The sequence below is a fragment of the Malaya genurostris genome, chromosome 3 (genome assembly GCF_030247185.1).
Source record: "Malaya genurostris strain Urasoe2022 chromosome 3, Malgen_1.1, whole genome shotgun sequence".
Taxonomy (NCBI): Eukaryota; Metazoa; Arthropoda; class Insecta; order Diptera; family Culicidae; genus Malaya; species Malaya genurostris.
The window spans coordinates 17,457,683-17,481,244 of record NC_080572.1 but is presented as its reverse complement, the minus strand read 5'-3'; the positions used below and the strand labels follow the sequence as shown (position 1 = coordinate 17,481,244).

At 36.0% G+C, this 23,562-nt stretch overlaps 1 protein-coding gene across 4 annotated transcripts in view; it reads right to left on the bottom strand.

Moving 5' to 3' along the window:
- LOC131439500 (1-acylglycerol-3-phosphate O-acyltransferase Pnpla3-like) overlaps window positions 1-22,517 on the bottom strand; it is a 37,464-nt gene extending 14,947 nt beyond the window's left edge. Inside the window, exons 1-2 of one of the 4 annotated variants that reach the window (XM_058610595.1) lie at window positions 22,199-22,517; window positions 14,983-15,487 (exon numbers count right to left, since the gene is read on the bottom strand). In XM_058610595.1, coding sequence (XP_058466578.1) covers window positions 14,983-15,154 — 172 coding nt within the window. In that variant the 5' untranslated portion in view covers window positions 15,155-15,487; window positions 22,199-22,517. Of the gene's footprint in view, window positions 1-14,982; window positions 15,488-16,161; window positions 16,511-22,198 lie in introns of those variants that run through there. The other 3 variants (XM_058610597.1, XM_058610594.1, XM_058610596.1) reach the window with 3 other exon arrangements.
- Between the last annotated feature and the right edge of the window lie 1,045 nt (window positions 22,518-23,562).

Genomic DNA, 23,562 nt, shown 5'->3' with positions numbered 1-23,562 from the left:
ATTTGTTTCTGTGACTTGAAGAGCAACATTTGACATCGATCTGTTTTGGCAGGATTCAGCATTGTATCATTTAGGGGGAAAAGTCCATGAAATGGCATGCCGCGAACCATGTTCTGGTGGTGTCTAAGAACATATACCCTTTCAACACGCATGAGCTCCGCACAATAGAAAACCAAATTTGGACCAACGACATGTCATTAACTCGAAGAAACCGTAAGATACAGTAGTCAACTTGATTCTATTCGGCGTTCTGCGTCAATGTAAGTGACCAATGAGGTTATGCAAAACTGGATGAAAGGAGTTAAACGAAAGGTTCGGCAAATTGAATTGATTTTCACAAACTAAGATTCAAATGAATGATCTTGTGATCCCATATAAAATTTCAGAACTGTTTCCATCTGATATCCGGTTCCGAAGCTGTGGGGTCAAATGTGAAAAAATGAAAATATGCGTGCTAATTTTTCTCAGAGACGGAATGATCGATTTTTAAAACTTAGATTCAAATGAATGGCCTCATAATCCTTTACAAAACTTTTGAATTTCATCTGAACTCGATTTGATTAGTGTAAAAATTCCAATTTCAAATTACTTACTCACTTACTAAAAGAGATGGCGTGACCGATTTTGATCAGATTTAAATGAAAGGTCTTATGTTTCTATACGAAACCGGTTCCAGAACCAAGGATGGCTTTTATCGTATCAAAGAACGCTCACTGGCAACTCTTCAACGATTGAATCAGTGCCATCAAAAAGAGACGGATAACATCGTAACAACAAAAACCCGACATGGCACATTTAACATAGAATCGACACCAGTGCGAGAGCATCGATGACATTTCTGAGAATCAAAGGTTAGCACGATGCTGTGGGGATCCTCTCTGAAGCAACAAACGGTCGCTTATTCTCGTTTCGCGATCCGATTCTACACAGGCAGTTGATAATTGTGATAGAATCATTTTACTATTGCCGGCTATTTATTTTAAGGGCGTGAAATATTCAGAGTATGAAGTGGAGGGAGGAAATGTAGCAAAATTCTCTCACGGTTCATGCATTGAGAGACTCGAGTTTCTGTAGCATCTTCTACCGGATTGAAAATGTTGTATACAATATAGATAGCATTATAGCAGCTTCTGTCAAATTTTCGGCAATCACCAACACTGTCCTGAACTATAGGGAGAAGTGTGTTAAAAATGTTATACCATCACATGAAGGGGCGTAAAAAAATTCTAATTCGATATCAAAACTACTCCAATCGGTGATCATTATCAGTCGATGACCAAACGAAGCGATTCCAGTTATTCTTTCAAGAATCGAAGAAAAATATGTTGAAGAATACCACAGTATTACAAATGATAGTATGATTGATATGAGGAAGGCATCATTACACCACTAGCTCGATTAAAACAGGTTTTTCACCGTAACATCCGTTAAGGTGGTATGAGAAATCTGAATTCCCCCACATCGGCTGAATCAGATGATATTAAGTTACATTATTCTTCAAAGAATTTCGAACATTACAAACAAAATTTATTTTACATTAAACCATTGTTCTTGTAGTAATCAGAGTTCTTTGCGCGTTGAAAGAAATCTATTGATTGCTGATTGCTGACAAAACAAATACGCAAATATATTTATTTAATCACGTTCATTATGACGCAATGTCGTTAAAAACTAGGTACTATTTCAATTTATTTGGACATTTGAAATAGAACAGGACGATCGATAATTGCGTATCACTCGTAGAAGCTTGCTGTATATAGATACAACTTTTCAAAAACCGTTTAATAATATCATTAAAGCATTTATACACAGTTTAAAATCCATTTCAAGATTTCCATAATTTCTTAAACTTGGTACCGGCAATGGATTTATATCCGTGTACGATTATATCTTCGGAACAAAAAGTGTTCGCCAGTAGTATTGTGAACTTATCAAATAATAGTAGTAGCTTTCAAACACATTTAAAACATTAGATTTCTATTCTGGCATCTCCGAGAAATTTTTGTGCATTAAAAAACACTACGAATTGTCGGTAACGACAGGTTATATCTGAAACGGAAATTTTCGTAGTAACCCTTTCAAACCAGATCAATAACCCCCAGAAAATTAAATATAAGCAAAGAAATCATATTACCAAAATATCCAGCTCTCACATTCCCTGCACAAATCAGGCGGGTTCGCATCGAATCTCCTACATAGAAGTAGGGGAGAGAATTGGTGTTGCTGAACTGAATATCGATTTTGCTCCAAACTTACAGGATTTGAAAGTATACAGGATTGAAACTAAATTTACTTCATAGATTGATTAAAATGTTTACTGACTCTTATTAAGCGATAGCTGAAATAATTCACGTAACGATTTTTCGAAATCCATTTTTCTAATTTTATTTTTTTTTAATTTCACAGCTTTTGTTACATCGAAAAAAATCATGAAAACGATTAATTATGAAATGTACTGCAATTTCTTCAGTTAAAAAAAACAGAAAAAAATTTTATATTCTTTTTGTGTTTCAGATAACTGGTTCAAGTAACCATTTCTGTGTCACTATCAATGCTATTAAAGAAAACGAGACTCCGGATAACACTATCGGAAAAATGTACTATTATAATAAAAGCACCAGCCGTCATAAGAACGTTAAACATATTATAATTTTCGAAATAGTTCTCCTGGGGAAAATCATGATCCGAAAAAGTTCATTTCAGTATCACTCGTGTAAAAATCAGTTCAAGAAAATTTCTAAAAATACTCAGTGGCTGAATAAATCACTTTCGAGATTCTTATTCATGAAACAAGCATCCACAAAACTCAGAATCTCGAAGTCAGCGAAACCGAATGATGAATTTTCACTCACATAAATATCGCCAAAGATATATTCGAAAGGGAGTAGAGTCTCCGATGATATTTCGGTGCCGAATTTCCTTTACGCTTCAGTTCGACACCGAAGTGATACGTGAAAGATTTAATTATTATATTTCAGTAATAATATAATCTCTACTGAATAAATTCGAAGCTGAGAAATAACGACTACAATATGCACATGGGGAGGTCAATATGAACTACAATATTTTTTCCACATTCCAAATAGCGGCGAAATTGTTTAAATTCGAGCTGGCTGATTACACTGCACTATTCAGATTAAACCCAAAAAACGCTATTTAGCATGAATTTGAATTATAGAAGTAACAGGAGCGCAGCATTGTCAGCATGTCTGAAACACTCGAACGCTACGCCAGCGTTTGAATTGGTGTAGCGATAATATGCGCTCCCGTTACTATTATTTATCGCAGCACAGCTGCTTTTATTGGCGATATTACTCCACCACCGCAATATTGCTAAGTAAATCTCGAATGCATCACCACTATTGATCCACTTATCAAGCACCCTACGCAAAGTATGCAAAGGGTTGAGATATAACGACTATGAAAATTTATTTCCTAAAAATCTTCTGTTCGAGAATCATTACAGATGTATTCATTGTGCGAACTTTTTTCCTAAATATCATCGAGCAGAACATTCGCTAATGAACTTTTCATAAGTTCACAACTGCTTTTTGCCATGTGAAATCAGTTTCAGTGAGAATGGCGAATGCAAAAAATCAATACTGAATTTTTCTGCAGTGAGTTTTCTGATCGATGTTTTTTTTTGTCTGAAATCACTTCGAAAATTATAATCGCGATTTTCGAAATTTCGATTTTCCACAACACTGCGCCTAACAAAAATTCACGAAAAAGCGCCTTTACACAAACCCCGGGTACTTTATTCCGATGCGACATTATGTTTCGAACGAGTTCGATCCCTAAACGCACCGGAATTCTTTGCTTGTTCAATGGTTCTGCTCAGTGAATCTAGACAAAACGAAAAAAATCTGTGATAGTTGCATCAATCAACAGTTAAGCACCAGGCATCCGAGGCAAAATAGTAATTCGTTGGTGTTATTTTCAATTTGACATTTTCCATCAACTTAACGTTTCCTGTAATCATATACGTTATTCCACGAGTAAGATCTAGCATGGAAGTCAACGTAGGAGTCAAGTACATGATCCTTTCCTTGCGGATAATTTCAACGATTGTCCTAGCTAATCACGAACTCCGCACATGTACGAACATGCAGATACAAAACTTTGAAACTGATACTGGGTCAAAAACGGCTATTGGAAGTAATTTCTCAGACGTCATTTTGATTGATTATCGATCAACCATGTCTTATCAATTTCGCTTAACAAAAACATTCGATTTCATTTTTATCCCCACAAATTAATCAATCAGCAGCTGAAGCGTTGTTTGTTTTGGCATAAAAATTTAAGTTTGCTTGGTATTATTTCAAAATGTTCCATTTTCTGACGGATGTGAATCAATGTTACAATTAATGAACATTTTGTCATACCAGAACAGCTCAGTCCAGCGACGATTCCGAACTACTAAGGTTGCTGTCAGAGTGAAAGCGTCACGCGATACGTTTAAACGCGCGTGTGAGCTAGTAGCATTGGATCAAAGCAAACCTGTCCGAGTGAATGCGATGCGCAAAAAGTACATCGCGTTGAATCGCTTCGCTTCGCTCCGCGTTCCGCGCTCTCTCTGAAATCAAACTAAGGTTGCTGTCAGAGTGAGCGCAGAACGCGGACCGAACCGAAGCGATTCATTGCGATGTACTGTTTTCGCATCTCATTCACTCTGACAGGTTTGCTTTGATCAAATGTAACTAGCTCGCACGCGCGCTTAGACGCTTCGCGTGACGCTTTCACTCTGACAGCAACCTATGACTTGATGATTTTCAAGCACGCACTCATTGATCATTCGTTGTCCTGTACTAAGACAGATTTTTGTGCTGGAAATAACTTATTCTACAGTCGTACATAGGATGTTTAAAACATTCGATATGAAAATGATTGAAAATAGTATTGCTATTTTTCATATGATAGTTTCATTTAAGAATACCCGTTTAAACGAAGATACAATTCACGAGAACAATAGTTTGCATTGTTCGGATAAATATTTCGGTTAGGCGACAGTCAAATATGCTTTCACTGTCACCAAACAACGTTGGTTCACTGTTCGCATGTCTTATTCGAAATTGTCACTTTGTGTAATTTATGATCGAAAGGGGCATTACCGGCTTTGTTGTCAACCATTGCAGTTGTTTGCATGGTGTGTTACGATATTCGGTTGTAGATTGAGTTCCTAGTGAACTTGTGAAATTTTTTTACTTTGAACTTGGTTCATGATTTAGACAATTATGTCGGTAGATTTCACTAATTTTTCGTATTTTTAGCACAGGTTGCTAACAGAAAACTGGAATTAAGTGAATTTCATTCAAAAATCTATGTTATAGTTTCTAAATCGGATTATTATATGTTAAAGCGATAACGATAAATTCTTGTGGAATTTCGAATGCAACTTGTGTTAGAGCAAATTCAGCAGCTAGGAGTTCTATATGGAAGATCTATAATAGAACAGAAACCCTAACAAACGTATCCCCAGCAAGCCGTTCTAGTTTTATTTATTCGACCAGTTCTTCTGTCAAATTTAAAACTGGTCTACGATGCCGTTCTATTTTTTGTATATTTGAAACACGAGTAAAACACTGCTGGGGCTGCCAGTTTTTCTTGTTATAAAATCCAAATTTAAATTTTGTAACTGACATAAATTATGCATATAGAACTAGAACACTACTGAATATGCCCTTACAGCGGTAATAGCTGAGTATTGTGGCATTTTTGCTGGTTTTGTTAGTGTTAGACTTCCTGGCATTTCTGGGTAGGTTTTAGCACTTCTGATAACACTACGAAAATTTTATTTGCTGCTTTAACAACATTACAATATCCCCTTTTGTTAGCCTAAAAACATTACTCTTCGAATCTCTCACAACTGTTCTCGTTCTTAAAGTTCCTTGAAACCATTTAATGGTTTCCTCAGTACAAAGCACCTACTCTTCTCTATTGTGAATCGTGATTGAATAAGGCTGAAATAACATATATGTATATATACCTTATGATCAAAAAAGAACCGGAATTTTAATTTTAAAATTCCCGCGCTTGTCCAATCGGTAAACTTTTATTCTCTCAACGTTGGCAACACTTTTATACACATTCTGTCAAATTTTGACGCATATCGTACGATTAGTTTTTGTTTGGCGTCTATACAAAGAAGTTGAAAAATTTTCGTGAGGCGATTTTCATAATGGATGAAAATTATATATATATATATATATATATATATATATATATATATATATATATATATATATATATATATATATATATATATATATATATATATATATATATATACATATATTTATATATATATATATATATATATATATATATATATATATATATATATATATATATATATATATATATATATATATATATATATATATATATATATATATATATATATATATATATATATATATATATATATATATACATGCATATATATATATGTAGGTAGAGAGGTAGAGAGAGAGGTAGAGGTGAATAACGGAACGAATACCTTAAGATGTAGTAATGTCAACTACAGAAGCTCGACTTTCCAAATCGGTCGAGCTCATTCAGCAGCTCGTTATCAACAAAAAGATTTACGTTCTAGAGGAGATAAAATATGATAACGAACACGTCAAATTGCACGAAGGTCATTAGAAATCAACCAAAAATAGCCCATACCGTGCGTAATACGAGCACACACATTGGGTATTCAGAAGTGTGAATCAACCCACAACTCCTGACGCAAATACCCACGCCTCGTGCCGTTGAGTCTTATCGAAGTGGTCCGATCGAACGAGGCTGATTGAGTGCGGTGAAACAAATTTCAACCAATTCAGCAAATTATCATCTGGTCGTACGATCGTTTCCCTTGACTTACAGTGTTTTATAGCAGTAAATTCTATTAATGTTATACTAACACCACGAAATTTGTCGCACAAAGGTCCCGAGGAACTGAAAGTCATTTGCCCGGCTGAAAGAGTTCTATTTTCCATTGGACGAAGATAACCCGGAACCCCCTCTGAAGCTCAAAAGGTCGCATAAACAACAGTGCCTTTCATTCTTTCTGCCATTGATTATTCCGCTCACTGGGAGAGATGCATATCTCTTGGGGTTGTCCAGTAAGCTAAAAACAAATTTGCCTCCATCTAATATGAAGCCTCATCAATCTTAGAGAATATTAGTATTGTAAACAACTATGTAGGGTAATCGTACATCTATTAATAATCAGCATCAATGGTGTATTCGTTTCGAATTTTTTCATCGTTATAACACAAGTATTACAATTTTGTAAACACTGATTTGTCTGTGATATTATTTCTTAGAACTGAAACGAAGAAATATGCCTCGTTTTCCTTGCAATCCTTGTCTTTATTGTAGTCATTCTATAATTAATGACAAAATGAGAACTAATGAGAGCACTATTGGTACAAACACCCTATATTAGAAATAAAAAACTGTTCTCATTGACGTCAACAAAATTGCTGCGGTGAAATGTTGTACATCTACTTATCAGTTCAGCACTTCTTCATCAAAACAATCATTACACATAACAGACAGCAATGTACGATCGTATATTAATGGAAATCTCGCCTTAGAGAAACGAAGATTTTTGAGACGTTCTGTGATTTTTGTGCGTAGTAAACGAAATGGCAAGCAATTTGCGTTAATTTGAATCTAGTGTACTTTCCACTCACTTAACATTCTCTATAATCACTTGCATCATTCCGCGGGCTAACTTAAGAGTCAAGTACATGATCCTTTCTATGCGGATTGATGTGGCAATTAATGCTGATTAAAAGGAGTACATTTTGCCTCATATAATAACGATAACTCGGTCCCGTTTGTGTCGTGTTCAGCATTAGGTACACAGTAAATGATGATGATGGTCCCCATACCCCTACAAAGGCGTGAGGGTCAAATAATTACCGGCATACGGAAACATGCGCAACGATTTGCAGCTAATTTTGATGGTTAAGCATTCTAACAATGTATTCATCTACTCATAAATCAATTTCATTACAGAGAAATTCTCAACTCACGAAATTAATGCGTATTTCTGAGCTCACTGAGGCAAGTGCAATGTTTATGGAAATAACAATAGAAAGATTCAGGTGCAGCCGAGATTACGTGACGTTCAGTCTACATCGTCCGTTATTAACAGAAATATTTTGATTTAAATAGTTTAAATTAGTAAAACGCCACATCACATCATCACGCCACTTGATAGACCTAAGATTGGTTAGTGACGACATCCACGGACAGTCAATCACGCGACAACACGGAAGTAACCGATTGTGTGCTTCAAACCAGTGACTTTGACCGTCTGGAGATAATGTGTAGATAATTTTACTGAACCTCAATCAAAGCTGAAGCGTAAAAGAGAAGGTTCATTTTCTCGTTTCGTCAAAGTTTTTATTCAATGAATTGGTGGCGATTCGGGGCCTCAAAAATCTGCCCACTTACTCCTACTGTTCATTCCTTAATATTCTGGAATGACAGGTTCTAGTAATTTATTTATTTATCTGCGATTGCTGCTAATAAACAATTCCAGAAATTAACAGCAAAAAGCTTGGCGAAATCAGGATCGATTTACTTTGATTTTGACGAAACTTCGTACACATCTCGAGTATGACAACCACTAGTTTTGCACAGATAGAGAGACCAGTTCGACACAAGACTGATTTCTAAAAAGGACGAAGATATTTTTGCATGCACTTTCTTCAAATCGTTTTAACTTGAAAGACGCTTTTTGAACACAAATAATGTCCGAGAAAAAGTTGTTAAAATCATCAACTAAATCACACACCAGTGCGGAATTTCTCATAAATTTGAACATATTACCTTGTAATTACAGAACCGGATGTTGGATCGTAATTAACTCCAGGAACTTCGTATGAAATAATTATACCTTCAGTTGAATCTTAGTTTGTGAGAAGAATCGTCTCTGAGAAATGTTAGTGCATTTTTTTTTCGCATAACACCCTGTAGTCCCGGAACCGGAAGCCGTATTCAAATAAAATTTAGGAACTTTGTATGGGATTACAAAACCTTTTATTCGAAACCAAGTTCATGAAAACCGGTTAAGCCATCTCCGAGAAAAGTGGTAAATAATGTTACATACATACATACACAAATGCAGACAATTTGCTTACTCGAATTGCGAAATAACTTAACGAAATTTATTAAATTTTAAAAAATCACCTATAACCTTTTTCGCTATATTTTAACTTTCGTCCTGACACTGGAAATAGCATTGAGTATTAGGGACTTGTATAGACTTATTAGAACGGATCAATTTAACAAAAACCTAAGTTTTTTGATTTCATGCCTAAAAATCTTGAGAGAAATAAAAATTATAATCAAATTTGTTGTCGTTGGCCTATAGAATCATATTTTAATATAGGTGTGATTTTTTAAAGATTTTGTTTGTTAACTTTTTAGTTCCTGAAAAATCATTGAACTTTGTGTTAAGTGTATGCCCACTTGATTTCCAAAACTTCAACAGTTTTTTTTCAAAACTTCACGATGCTGCACGACTTAGTTTCATACCCCGAAATACGTTTTACTTTTTTTTATTTCTACATCGATCAAAAACGATCTTTATTCAAATGCCTTTTTCAGGGGCGGGCATAATTGTGTCGTATTTTGAATAGTATGTATTTTCCAGTGCCGCTTTTACGTATTAATGGAATACAGGATAATCGTGATCAGCTCCGTTCATTATTAAAACACTTGAGGACCGGGAATCTAAAATGCTAAAAAAAAACTATTTTTGACAAAATATTTCACATAGATTTAAAAAAATTGACATGGAAGAAAAAACTGGTGCCTAAATATTCAAAACAAATTTATGTAGTATTTTTGATATAGCTGTATAGTCCTACGTCAACGGTTCAAACAACCCCAGTGAATCTATACTAAATACCTTCAGATGTATTCCTTCATTAGAATAAGCAAATCTACAACATAATTATCAATGAAGAAATTCTGTTTTTTAATGACTCTGGCTTCAATTCAGAAAGTAGGGGCCTAGACTCCCAGATAAAAAACGAATATTAATCTGCTACGGATGAACTATTCGAAAAAAAGCTTATTCAAGAGGAAGATATAGTCCAAAAATGAGTGATAACAGGAAACAAAAATAATGAGTTCAAAAACAAATAAGGCATTATCAATTTTACTGAGCAATAAAAGCGAAAAAGTTGTACTACTTTTCGTTATCATTTTTATTGAACAGCAAAAAACAAAACAAACCAAAGCAAATAAAAAATGGTAGTTTGTACAATCATGGGTTGTTGAATACACCGATAACATAAATCGCCAACGTACCAAAAATATATCCTTATTTTTTTAAATCTGTATGAACAGTTTGAAATATTCAGAAAAAAAGATTAGAAAAGTTTTGAGCTATCGAGCATAGATTTGTTATCTTCATCCATTTGATACATGCCCAAATTTGACAGCTACGTGTAGAACAAAACAGATCTTAGATGTTCTAGTAACTGAACAATGTACTAAAAAATCATACGATTGATCCAATGTAACTTAAATCGAACTACGAGTCAATGAATTACTCATGAAAAGTCAAACAATCAATAAATCAAAAGTACTCCTTTTTCCACACGTTTCGTGTTTCACTCAATCAACGTGCCCACCTTCAATAATCTTATTGCTTTACATGACACTTCAACCCGTATACAGATTCTTATCAGGGATCGCATCCAACGAGTCTAACAGGAGCGACCGGCTGCCGATTAGTCAAACAAAGAGACCTTTCAGTGCTAACATTGTCTCGTTTTGTACCGCCCATCTCGTCGGGTCATCAGTTTCTTGGTGAAATACAAACGATTACCTCTATCCTATGACCGATCTAGCTCTAAGAAATTTACTTTTTCCTCTCCTTCCCAGTATTCTTCCGCCGCGAACTTCCACACAAGGTCGAGCACGTGTCCTAGACCATCGTTCGGATTTCGTCACGGTCCTGGAACGTGGAAGCCAGAAAAGTAGGCAGAGGCGACAGTATGCTCGCACCGTAATTCTGACGGACCGACCAAAAGGATTGATAATGTCAGTCAATATTGGCGCTGTGTAACAAACAAGCAAATGAATCGAGGGTACTGGAGAAACAGCTGATATTGCCGGTGCGCGAAGCTAAGCGACCTTGTTTTAAAGGTATGAAGGAAAAAAACTCATCGATCTTTGGATTCAACGTACAGTCGAAATTGGGAGTAAGTTCTAGACTTTATTTGAATTTAAATGTTTAGATCTATCGTGGACGATAGTCCAAAGATCAGTGCGAGTACTTTCTTTGTGCCCAGCAGAAGACTAATTTGTGGCGATATAAGAATGCTGCCATTTCGGTGTGGACTTCAACCTTTGCCGTCATTGCAACAGGTGGTGTGATTAATTCGGCTTCCGACAGATAAGCAACCGTCAGCGGTAGAAATAATTTTGAATCAGATCCAGCAGGGATCGACGATTTTCGGCTCGGCAATCACAAAAGTGCAATAAATCAGCAAATAAATGAAATAGCAATATTTTGGCTGCATCAGAACAGTCCGTAATAGCATCTGCCAAAATAAAAGACAATTGAAGCGGCGGCGTTTTTGTAGCAACATGTTTTTGCTTATCATCCGCCGCCGTTCGGAATGTTCAACATTACCGCCACGTCAAACGACCTAGAGGTTAAAACAGAGTTTAAAATAATATATAACAATATAAATTCAACATCAACTGTTCGGAATTTCTTTGGAAGCTACACTGGTGAAAGATCAAAGCTACTATTTGTGTTTGGGGTAACCACCCGTCTCTGGAGATTGTGAAGTCCAAAGTTGGCTATCGCAAAAACGTAGTGCTTTAATATAAATAATTATGAGCATTATCGTCAGCAGAATAAACAAATAATATTAGGCGTCAGTATATTCATTCGGACTTGTTCACTGTTGGCGGCTGAGACAGAGAAACAGATAGATTAATTGGTGCTTGAAACGAAGCAAGCGAATCTTCAAATGACAAATCATGATTATCCAATTGACGATGAATCCAGTGGCACTCATTTGATTATGACCACGAAAGCCAATTGAATGAATTGAAATACACTGACAGTGAACGGCCAGAATTTTCATTTTCATCTAAATAATTTCTTTCGAAATTTTACTGACCTGAATGTCACACGATGCTACGGTTTCCTTCGAAAACTCGACATAACAGTTTTGAATATAACTTTTGAAAATTTCGAAAGGGAAATAGAAGGTCCCATTTTTTTTTCAATCCATAGGCTAAGAATATTGAACCTGTTTTGTTTAAGTTCCTTCAGAGCAATGATGGTATTTGACTAGAGTGATACGTCAGCGTGTAAGTTTCATGCAACCGGCGAACACCGCACACTGGCGCGTGTTTGTGGGCGAACATTTCTGAGATTATTATTTTTAATTTATAGAGAGTGGTGCTGGCCTTGCTATGAAATTCTTCATCACAGCAAGAACAAACGAATGATAAATTGTATTTTACAGAATATGCGTACTCGACGCTTTTCTTATGCAAACCGTACATCAGAGTGCTATCCGGCATGTACACTTCGGTGTAAATATCTACGTCCACCTCAGAGAATTTGAGAGTACAGCTGTAGCACTTTGGAATGATCCAGTGCTAGAGGTGAAACAAAATAAACACGCGCTCTCATGACGCGTGCCCACTTTATATAACAGTGGTGTACATGAGTTCTCGTTTATGTTGTCAGTGCGAGGGGAGAAATTATACTTGCTCTTCGTCATACAGAGGAGATGGACATCTCTTGCCTCAGAGATGATTTATAAGTCGCAATCAATCTTAGAAATTGCCCCCTAAAATCACATATGACTAGGTTTATTTGTCTTTAAATGTTTACTCAACATTTGATTTTTATGATTTAGTCAAGTGCACATTGCCAGGCAACGCTATATGAGATCCAACGTTTTCCCGAAGCAATGATTTAAGGAAATGTTTTTTTCGTAAATGTTCGTTCGATCAAAGTTAGATTAGCGATGCAGATTTGAAAAAGTATGGGTGTGTGATGTCACAGACATAACTGGATGTCGTGAATACGAATATAACTGAAACGATTTCTTCTTAATTTTGAATATCAATTAGTTGATCACTTGTATTAATTGTGCAAGCTTTCCCTTTCTTCACTACTAAAATTTTAAACGATGCACTTAAACTGAGTCGGTACTATGCATTTTAGCAGAAAGTTCCTACAACAACTACAAACTCCAACTGGTTGAAAAAAGGACCGTATATAGTACAGTAACGTAAAATTTCGCATAGTTCTTTGGGAACATGTTAATTGTTCTAAAAAGAACTGATTCGAAGAATTCTGAAATTAGGGACTGGACCTGAGTTCAAGAACTAAATTCAGAACTTAGAAAAGGCTTAGAATTCAACTGCAATATAGTTTTTGAACTAGTTTCAAAACTGAATTCAGATCCGGAATCCAGTTTCAACATGCACGTTCTGAATTCTGAACCTGTATTCGGAAACTAAGTTCCTCCGTCCGACGGTCGAAGTACAAATGAAAGCACGACCTGAGCGTTTGAGGCTTCATACCACGCAAAAAGCCTGCTCCTCCTGACGGCCAAAGTCCAAATGAGAGCACACTTTATACTTGGTTTGTTCTTACTGATGTTGGAGGGAGAACTTCACCTCGACATCCAGTTCCGCCTGAAGCACTAAAATTAACGATTTTCAATCAAAGTTTACCTTTAATACTCGTCCAGTAGATAATCGGAACTGATATGTGCCTGACTACCTCAAAACCGTCGTCCGGGTGCGAAAACGGCAAGCAAGCGATGATGATTTTTTTTAACTATTTCCAAAAGTTTTCAGTTATTTATGGTTATCGCACGCTGTTGAAAATTTAATCACAAATTGCTGATCATATTCCCGATAGCTTGTAAAGAAATTATGTTGTTGGGTAAAGAACATCAAGATATTCGCGATAAAGTTCTGCCCATTTTTGTACAGGGTAAATTCTGAAAAGGCAAAAAACAAGTCGTATTCACGACAAAAAAGGCTGAGAATATTCCTTTAGTTCAAGAGATTCGTACGCAATTTGATAAGAAATCCCTAATTAACTAAATTTCCAAAAAAGTTATAAAAAAACATTGCTTACATTGCTAAATTAAACTGCATTACCTTTCATATCAGTTGCTTCTAAAGGAGTTCACGTTACCAGTCGACATCAAACGAATTCTAACCGAACAAATGGACTGTAAAACGGTAATAAAGTTTTCTGATTTTTTTTGCGAATTTGTTTTTTTCATCGAAGTGATCACGACTTCGTAGGCTCAATGAACTTTCGTACATTTTATCAGTTATTATGTGGAGCAAAAACTGTGATTATTGTGGAAATAATCCACGTTCCTTTACCTCAATATTTTTACTTTCACAAAAAGAAAACAAATTAATCTATCAACGAGCAGTTCTTTACATTGTAACTGATGCTCACAATTCTAAAAACTTTATCGTTTGCTGAAGTATTGGTAAGAATGAAAATGTGGCAAAAGAACCACTAACACTTGGGCAAATTAACTTCTGTCTGTCTAATGAACTTACACAAACGAATTCATAATTACTTACATCGATGAATGTTAGTGTGTAATTGGGTTTCAAGTTCAGGCAACCAAAAGCTTGTTCAAGAGGAAAAATGTTCAATAAAACAATCTTGCCATTTCCCAAATTCGAAGTATTGAAGAAAGGAAAAATCGGTAGCAGACTAATTTCCTAGTCTATTTTACACAATACATTCTTACACTTTAAGAAAATACGCAGAATCATGTTTCAGGCTTCAATCTGTTATCAAAATGTTCTACCGCAATGTTAATTGCACCTGGCCTCTAATTGGTCAATTACATTCTAATTTGTTTCCCCTGTTCCTAACATTTTTATCAATACCTTGCACAGTGATAAGTATCTATGACTTATGCTCGAGTAGTAATATTCAAATGCACTTACCTAAGGGCATATCACACAGCAAACAGCATGCGGCCAATGCTCCCGCCGACGCACCACTTATCCGGTGCAGTAGCAGATGGGGAGCATACTTCTTGAAGCAAACCGCAACACCGACATGGTAGATCCCCAGGAAGCCGCACCCGGCAAACGACAGATTCATCTTTGCAGCCATAAATGGACACTAATTAAAACTACAATAGAGTACTGATGGTATTTAAAACAACTCGGAATTTTAACCGAAGTCTGTTTTATTTGGCTATCCTGTAGCTCTGATCCAAAACGTAAAATTTTCCGTTGCACTTGCAGCACCCACACAATCGAACAGGTAGATTACGGTGTTTTTTTTTTGTATCCTGCCTTTTGTAACTCTGCCTGAAAACGTATTCAGATACACTGCAAACACTGTTCCAAGCCTGATTCCAGGTTCAAGAAACCGTAAAGGCGTAAACTGATTATCGGATGATTCCCACTGTCGCTGATGGATTCCAGAAGTGTTTACATGATTCTGTTGATATGGATTAGAAGAAGAATGAGTAATAAAGTTAATTAAAATTTGTTTCATTGCATTTTTATTAGCAGTTTAGTTGGTTTGAAATCACTCAGAATCGAGTTTGAGAATGCTCATAATCGTTTGTAAGAGTTTTTCAGAATGCTTAAAATAATTTCTTTGACGAAACGGCCAATGTTCTATGCGCAGATTTAAATCTTTCAGAAGTAAGATCTTGGTATACTACATTCATTAAATTTGACCGATCAGCTTCAACAAAATTACAGTGGTTTTTTTTGGTGGACAGAACCATTCCAACGCTAGTGCTACGATCCTATTGATACTTAAAATCCTCCCAGTTCGGGATTCTTACATATGACAACTGACTTTTAAAACCAGCACCAGCGAAAAAAAATATGATAAGAAATCTACAAGACACATTTTAAAGAGCAAAATGACAAATTCACTGTCGTTTAATAAGTCTGTTAGGAAAGCCAATCAAATGACTCGTCGTAAAGCATTGAAACCAGTGAACTGTTTGCAAATTCCAAAAACATTCATGCAACTAGTTTGCAATTCACAAAAGAAAGTTAGATTCCGCAACATTTTTATAGATGTTTAAAGCAAACGAAAAATTTTCCACTTTAATTCGATAACTACACTCGAAATGACCAAACTATCCATGTCCTCACTTTTTTATACGTAGAACACCAAAATGCACTTCCACCATAAAATAATCTTTACGCAGTTTCCACCGTTAACAGAACAAAGAAAGTCAAGTTCCTCACTGCAGTACAACGGCGGCACAAATCTACTTTCAATCAATCACTATGGAAAAGAGCGGAACGGCGATTCTGTGCCGGAAAGACTAAACATTGAACGGACACCTCGTTAATTATTTCTTTTTGAATTTCCAGTCACATACACACACAGAACAGAAATGGCGAATCTGAGGATTACTAATCAATCGTTCAACTTGTGAAATGTGACCACTTGACCAGCTGGAAGAGAACTGAAAGCTTGCGTGTGCAAGGCGGTGTCGTTTTATACTGCCTTGCGTTCAAAATACACCGACGGCGACGGCGAAGTGCTGTTTGTTTGTGAACGAGATCGCGGTCGCCGTTGCGCGTATCGACGGTCCCAGATTGTTAATCCATCTGAAAGGGAGCGAGCAAACGATACAGCGGGTGAGCGAGCGGGAGAGTGCACAGTCAGTGACAGTCAATCAGCTGTGTGACGTCGAGATGCTCTGTAATCAATCGACTCAGTATTGTGATTTTGCTCATCAAAGGTTACTCGATTAGGCGACTTTTCATTTGCGAGTCAGACTCAGCGCGGTCGGAACGAATTGCACTTTATCGCGAATCATAGGGTGTCTTCACATACTGTTTTGATGTAAGACACATGTAAGTTTCCTATATAGGAGTACCTTTTAGATTCAAGTGCTTTATAAAAGTAATCAGATTAAGACGCTGAGTTAACCTACTGACCTTTTCTACCCAGAGCGACAATATTGAAGAAACTAACCTCGCAATTTTGAAAGATGTCAACAACACCAATCCTTCAGATCGTAATAGTTTTGAGACATTTTAAGAGAATAAGGCGACGACATAACTCTAATTATCCAATTTGGTATAATGATGACATTAAAAATCTGGAAAATCGAAAACAGAAAAGTAAACAAAAATACTATTCAAAAAGAAAAGTGAAATCAAATCCTACCCTAAGAATTTCTTCAATTACGTAAAAAATAAATTAAAATCTAATAATTTACCCTCAAAAATGTTTTGCAAGGGTAAGGCTGCTGACAACTAAGAATATATTTGTACACTATTTGCAAATTACTTCCAAAAACCTATTCTACGTTTTCCGAAGAGGATCGAGACCGTGAATATTTTAATTTCTTCTTTGAACATGTTTGTGACATTAATATTCATCACATTAATGTCCAAGATATTATGCAAGCGCTACATCAATTTGATATTTCCAAACTTCTCGGACATGATGGAATTCCTTCTGCATTCATTAAAAAATTATCGTTGGAATTAGTTACACCCTTGTTTTGGCTTTTCAATAAATAACTCATGACCAGTATTAATAGTCCTTCCATAATTTAGCACCGATTTTCAAAAGTGGAAAAAAATCAGATGTGTGATTATCGAGGAATTGAAATTATCTCCTGGATTCCTAAACTTTTTGAAGCGGTAATTAATGAAAAAATATTTTATCAAGTTAAAAATATAGTGATTCTATTCTATGATATGCAACATGGATTTTTAAGGGTCGCTCGACTAATACAAATTAACTCGAATTTGTCAATTACTCACTGACTGAAATGGATAAGGGTGATTACATAGAAGCTCTCTATACTGACTTCAGCAAAGCATTTGATCGCATTTACCTATGTTATTACAAAAATAGGAACTAGCCTGAACTATTTGGCTTGAGAACTATCTGACTGATCGTCAGCATATGGTTCGATTTTATGGGAGGACATCCAACCATATTCTGATCACCTCAGGAGTTCCACAAGGTTCTCATCTAGGCCCTCTTTTATTCATTTTATTTGTGAACGACACATCATTCACATACAAGTTTTGATACATGCCGATGACATGAAGCTTTTCCTGTAAATAAAAACTGAAGTAGATTAGGCGCATTCACGTACCCAGAGGGGGGCCCGAGGGGCCCGGGCCCCTCCCGAAATCAAAAACAGATATATATTTATTTAGAAGGTCTAAGACATGTGCTACAGAAATAACAAGACAGTAAATGTAAAGAAATGTTATACAACAACAGTTCCAGTGAAAAAGTTTAAAGTGTCTGTTAAAAACACCCGTAAAAGGCACACCGAGAATTAGGTACATAAGCAATCTTCAGTAAGATTATTTTTTTATCCTTTGGGCCCCTCCCGAAACGAAACCCTGGGTACAGGCCTGATTAGGCGGTATTTCAAGATGAATTACAAATGTTCCATGTCCTGTGTAACAAAAGCCTTTTGAAACTAAACGTCAATAAATGTAAAGTCATCGCTTTCAGTAGGACTTTCAGACAAACGTTGACTTTCATTTAAACTATTAAACGTTAACTTTCATCGATCACTATAATACGACAATAAGCAAAGCTCATAACATGCATGCATTTATAAAACGCTTCAGTTATAATTTTCGCGAACCTTACACTATTAAAACATTATATATTGCCTACGTAAGGTCGATACTTGAATATTGTAGCATTGTTTGGTTCCCATTCTCAATCACTCACAAGGAACGTATAGACTCAGTTCAAAAACAATTCCTATAATTTGCACTCCGCAAGATAGGCTGGGCAAGATTTTCTCTACCATCATACAATGCTCTTTGCATGCTCATTGACATCCACACACTAGAAGAGCGTCGAGAACAATTAATGGTTTCATTTGAACATAACATCGTTACACATCGGGTTGATTCATCTGGACTTATATCTAAATTTAACCCAGCTGAAATTATATTTTAATTCAATACGATCTAGGTCCTAGATTAATGTGCATTATGTTTATTTTAGAAAGTATCACATGTATTAAAATTGTATTCAAATGACAAATAAATAAATATAATTAAATGAAATTAAATAACATGAAATAAAACAAAATCAAAATTAAATAAATAAATAAATGATATAAAAAAAGACCAGTTCTGAAGATTTCGCTCATCTCTCTGCAATACTGGAACCGGAAGTCAGATCCGAGTAAAATTCAATAACATTCTGAAGGATCGTAAAATATTTCGTTTGAATTTAAGTTAGTGAAAATATGTTCGTGAATCTATGAGCAAAGTACATGCACATTTTTATTACTTACACAAATACACACACACAGGAATTTAGCGAACTCTGCGAACTGATTCGAACCATGTGTGTCATTCAGCCAGGATTTCGGTTCAAAATTCAATGTGCCCCAGGATTTCGGTTGGATAGTCTCAAAAAATATAATGCCTCATTCTTAACTCTAACCAGTACTCTGTTACCGAACCGAACAGCAGAAAATTTGAATGCATATTTCTTCAATTTTCCCTTTCATGAATAATTGTCCCAAGAAACTCAAAAGTTTCATGTTCATTCCAAATAATTACAGTCTGAACTGGTTTTGAGTGCAGTAAGTGAGTATTAACATAAAACAACACCTGTTTTAATCCACCTAGTGGTGTGATGATGCCTTTCTCATATTATTCATTTTCTCCTATATATTACAGAAGAAATTCCCCGAAATACCACAAATTAAAAAGTTTAGAAAAGAACATTGAAGATTTCTGTAGCATAATACTACTTTATTGAAATACTTGTATTCAATCACATGTAAGAAAGTGAAATGAGCTCCATTTTATCACATTTGATTACTCCATTTTATCACATTTGATTACTATTGTTTGGAAGTAGTACTTCCGGAATCAAAACTGGATTTCGGTATAGTGACGATTCTCTACGGCGATTTGAATTTTGGAAAAAAAACATGATAAACTAGACTAGTAAACTAGAGAAACTCACTAACCAATATAAAGAGGTAGCTTATGAGAAAAATATTCTTGAAATTGACATTTTCACGATAAGAACCCTACCTCCGGAACCAGGGGTTTAATTCGAATGAAAATTGGCATTTACTTATGGCATTTTAAGATTTTTTATTTGAATCTAAGATTGCAAAAATCGACTTAGCCATCTCCATTTCGGAACCGGAAGTCGGATATAAATGAAATTCAGGAACTTTGTATGGGCCCATAAAACCTTCATTTGAATCTAAGTTTGTGGCAATCAGTTCAGCCATCTCCGTGAAAAATGAGTGACTATATTTGTTATACACATACACAGACATTTACTTAAATCGTCGAGCTGAGTCGAATACTGTATGACATTCGGCCTTCCGGGGTATAGCCTTTGTATATGAGAAAGGCAAAACAATTACAATCTATTCCGGGATTACGAAAGTTCAAAATAATTTATAATACAGGGAAAATCTTGTATCCTAAACGTAGAGTAATCACAAAAAACCTGTTTTAATCCACCTAGTGGTGTAATGATGCCTTTCTCATGTATATATAATATTGTGGTATTCTATTCAAAATTTTTCGATTTTTGAAAGAAACTAAGAGATTGTTTGTGTATAACATACAGAACAAAACAGTGCTTTGATTGCGTAGGTCATCCTTAAGAAAACGAAGTGGGTTCACTATTATATGCACTTCCGGCACCGGAACCCGAGAACCGGTATAATCAAAAGCGGATCGTACGGCCACCAACTAAAATGACGTACAAACTCTAATAGTACGCACTCTAAATTACGATTTAAATGTTTCTTGCATCCGAAATTATGCAGTAATTTTTGGTTGGACCATAAGACCTTGCAATTGACCCTAAGATTGGGAATAACGGTTTAGAGTCCAGCTTAGAATTTTTTTTACGTTTTTTGTTTCGCCGGTTTAAGTAGCGGTGTACAATATTGAACACACTTTACCCTATAACTCCGGAACCGGAAGTCGGATCCAGATGAAAATCAGGAATTCCGTATGGGACCGGAAAACCTTTCATTTGAATCTAAGTTTGTGAAAATCGGTCAAACCATCGCTGAGAAAAGTGAGTGAGATCCATTTTGGTGCATATGACCACTATTTCCGGTACTTCCGGAACCGGATACCGGGAACCAGGATAGCCGGAATCGGTTTGTTTAGTTGCCTACGGATCATGACTATCGATTTGTGTAGTTTTGAAACCAGTTTAGATTTTTTTTACGTTTTTCAGAAACGTAAAATTTTAGAACAGAATCCGGTTAAAATTGAAAGAACATTTCAACAACATTATTTCGAGAAATAGACTGGTGAATCGGCCTCCGCGTTCGTGTAATTTGACGCCACTCGATTATTTTTTGTGGAGATACGTGAAGTCATTGGTCTATGTGGATAAACCAGCAATGATTGATGCTTTGGAAACCAACATTCAACGTATCATTGCTGAAATACATCCTCAAATGGTCGAAAATTGGACCTCCAGAATGACCTTGTGAAAAATAGTTGTGGCGGCCATATGCCCGAAATCATGTTTAAATGTTAAATACCAAGGAATTTCATAATTTGGCATGTGCTTTATTTAAATTTCAAATCAACAAGTTCTCAAAAACACCCTTTAGTACCAAAGTTTAGCTTTAGACTATAGCAAATAAAATATCCAGGAATTCTCTCGATTATAAAGTAAATAATGGAGAAAAACTCCCCAGCAAGTCTTACTCCTAGCTCCCACGAATGCTCTTCGCAGTTGAATTAGCATTAGTAGTATTTGCAACGTGCTTTAATCATACGCTTTATGTACTCACTTATTCAATAAAATGCACTAAAAGATTGTTTTTGTTGCTATCAGTCTGACGTTCGCTGTAACACATACCTTTGCGACTGATAATTAAGATTGCCGATAGCTAGACCGCGGATTTGATGTTCAAAACTACATTTATTTGCTTGTTTCAAAACACATGCACTTAATACATAGCAACTTTCAATCGTTGATTGTTCATTAAAAAAAATATTGAGCAATGAATACATTCCTTAAACAGTTTTATTGTTTCATACAACTATGCACCAAAGCATTTCAAGTACTAAGCACTCCACAATTTTCAAGCTACCTACTCAATCTTGTGGACAATTCAACCAACAACTTTATCCAGCTTATTTGCTTATTCGTGAAACAAATACAAAACATCATACGTACTTGACTCGACTGTGTCGAAAACACAACAGCACAAATAGACCAAATTAGCACTAGCTACAAATCAAGAACGACCGCCTGGTTCGTAACCGTGTATACACGTTTGGTGACCTTAATTTCGGTCAAACTTGCTTTCCCTTTTTGCGAACAGGAGGCGCGCGAGCTAACACAACAATGCTATCGTTATGAAACTGTCTCACGATACCAAATACGATAGAACACTTCGATAAGGAATAGAAATTTTGTTAGTCTTATATCTCGTTTGATTGTAGAATTTGAAACACAATCACTCTAAAAATAGCATTAACTTGCGACGCGATCAACGACTCGAAAGTAACTGACTCAATACGCAAAATTGCTTTTGTGTTAGGCGAACCGTTGACAGTGACGACGACGCTGGTATATAGGTGAGAAAAGCGTATGGAATTGTACTTGTAGCAGAAACGCGCGTGGTTCGCTGTGCCTGTGCTATGCTTCAAACTTTGAGAAGAATGAATTCCGCTGAGAAAACTACAGAATCAAATACACTCACGTAGTAGTGGAATGGGTTTGTGTCCGGAATAAAAATGTCGAGCGTAGACATGAACCTTTTTTTTTACATCGGTACATACCCGCTTGTGAGGAATTCTGCAACCGTCAGAAGGCTGGCCGCATTCCGGCTGCTGTCAAAATTGTCCAGGCGAATTTCGTCATCATCTCGCCCTACGTGCCTTGTTTATTTCCCTCCTCTGTCTTTTTTCTTTTTTTTATTCGACTTCATATTCGTCAATCCCGCATGTACGTACAAAAAACAAATCTGGAGACGAGGTAAATAAGATTGAAATATTGGTATGTTTGGCAGTGAGGAAGCAATGTTATTGGTAATAACATTTTCCATGATTAGTACATATGAAGGGCAATAACTTATTGCCTTTCATATGTATCTTTTATTGGAAAAATAAAACCAAGACGCTTAAAATGTAGAACCGATTCAAAACGGTTCTGCCAATCTTGTATGGCAAGAATCTGACAGATAAGAATTGTTAATAACCGCTAGGCAAAATTCTCTGCCGGAAACGGTTGTTGCATTGTTGCCAGACTTTCGCCGGAATTCTGCCAGAATTCTAGGCAGACATAGCCAGCCGTCTGGGGGGGAATCTGCCCGCCACGTACAAGGGGGATATCGTACATACACCATTTTGGCCCACGATGTAGAATTAACACTGGTGGCGAGATAGGGCGGTTTTGGCTGTACTTGTAATTTTCTCACAAAATTAAGTACGGCGCCGGGATCCACGCAAGTAAACATCGAAACAAAATATGATTCAAAATTTTATTTCAGAGCTTATATGTGGTGTTTTCGGATATGCAGTTTTATTTCTCCAAGT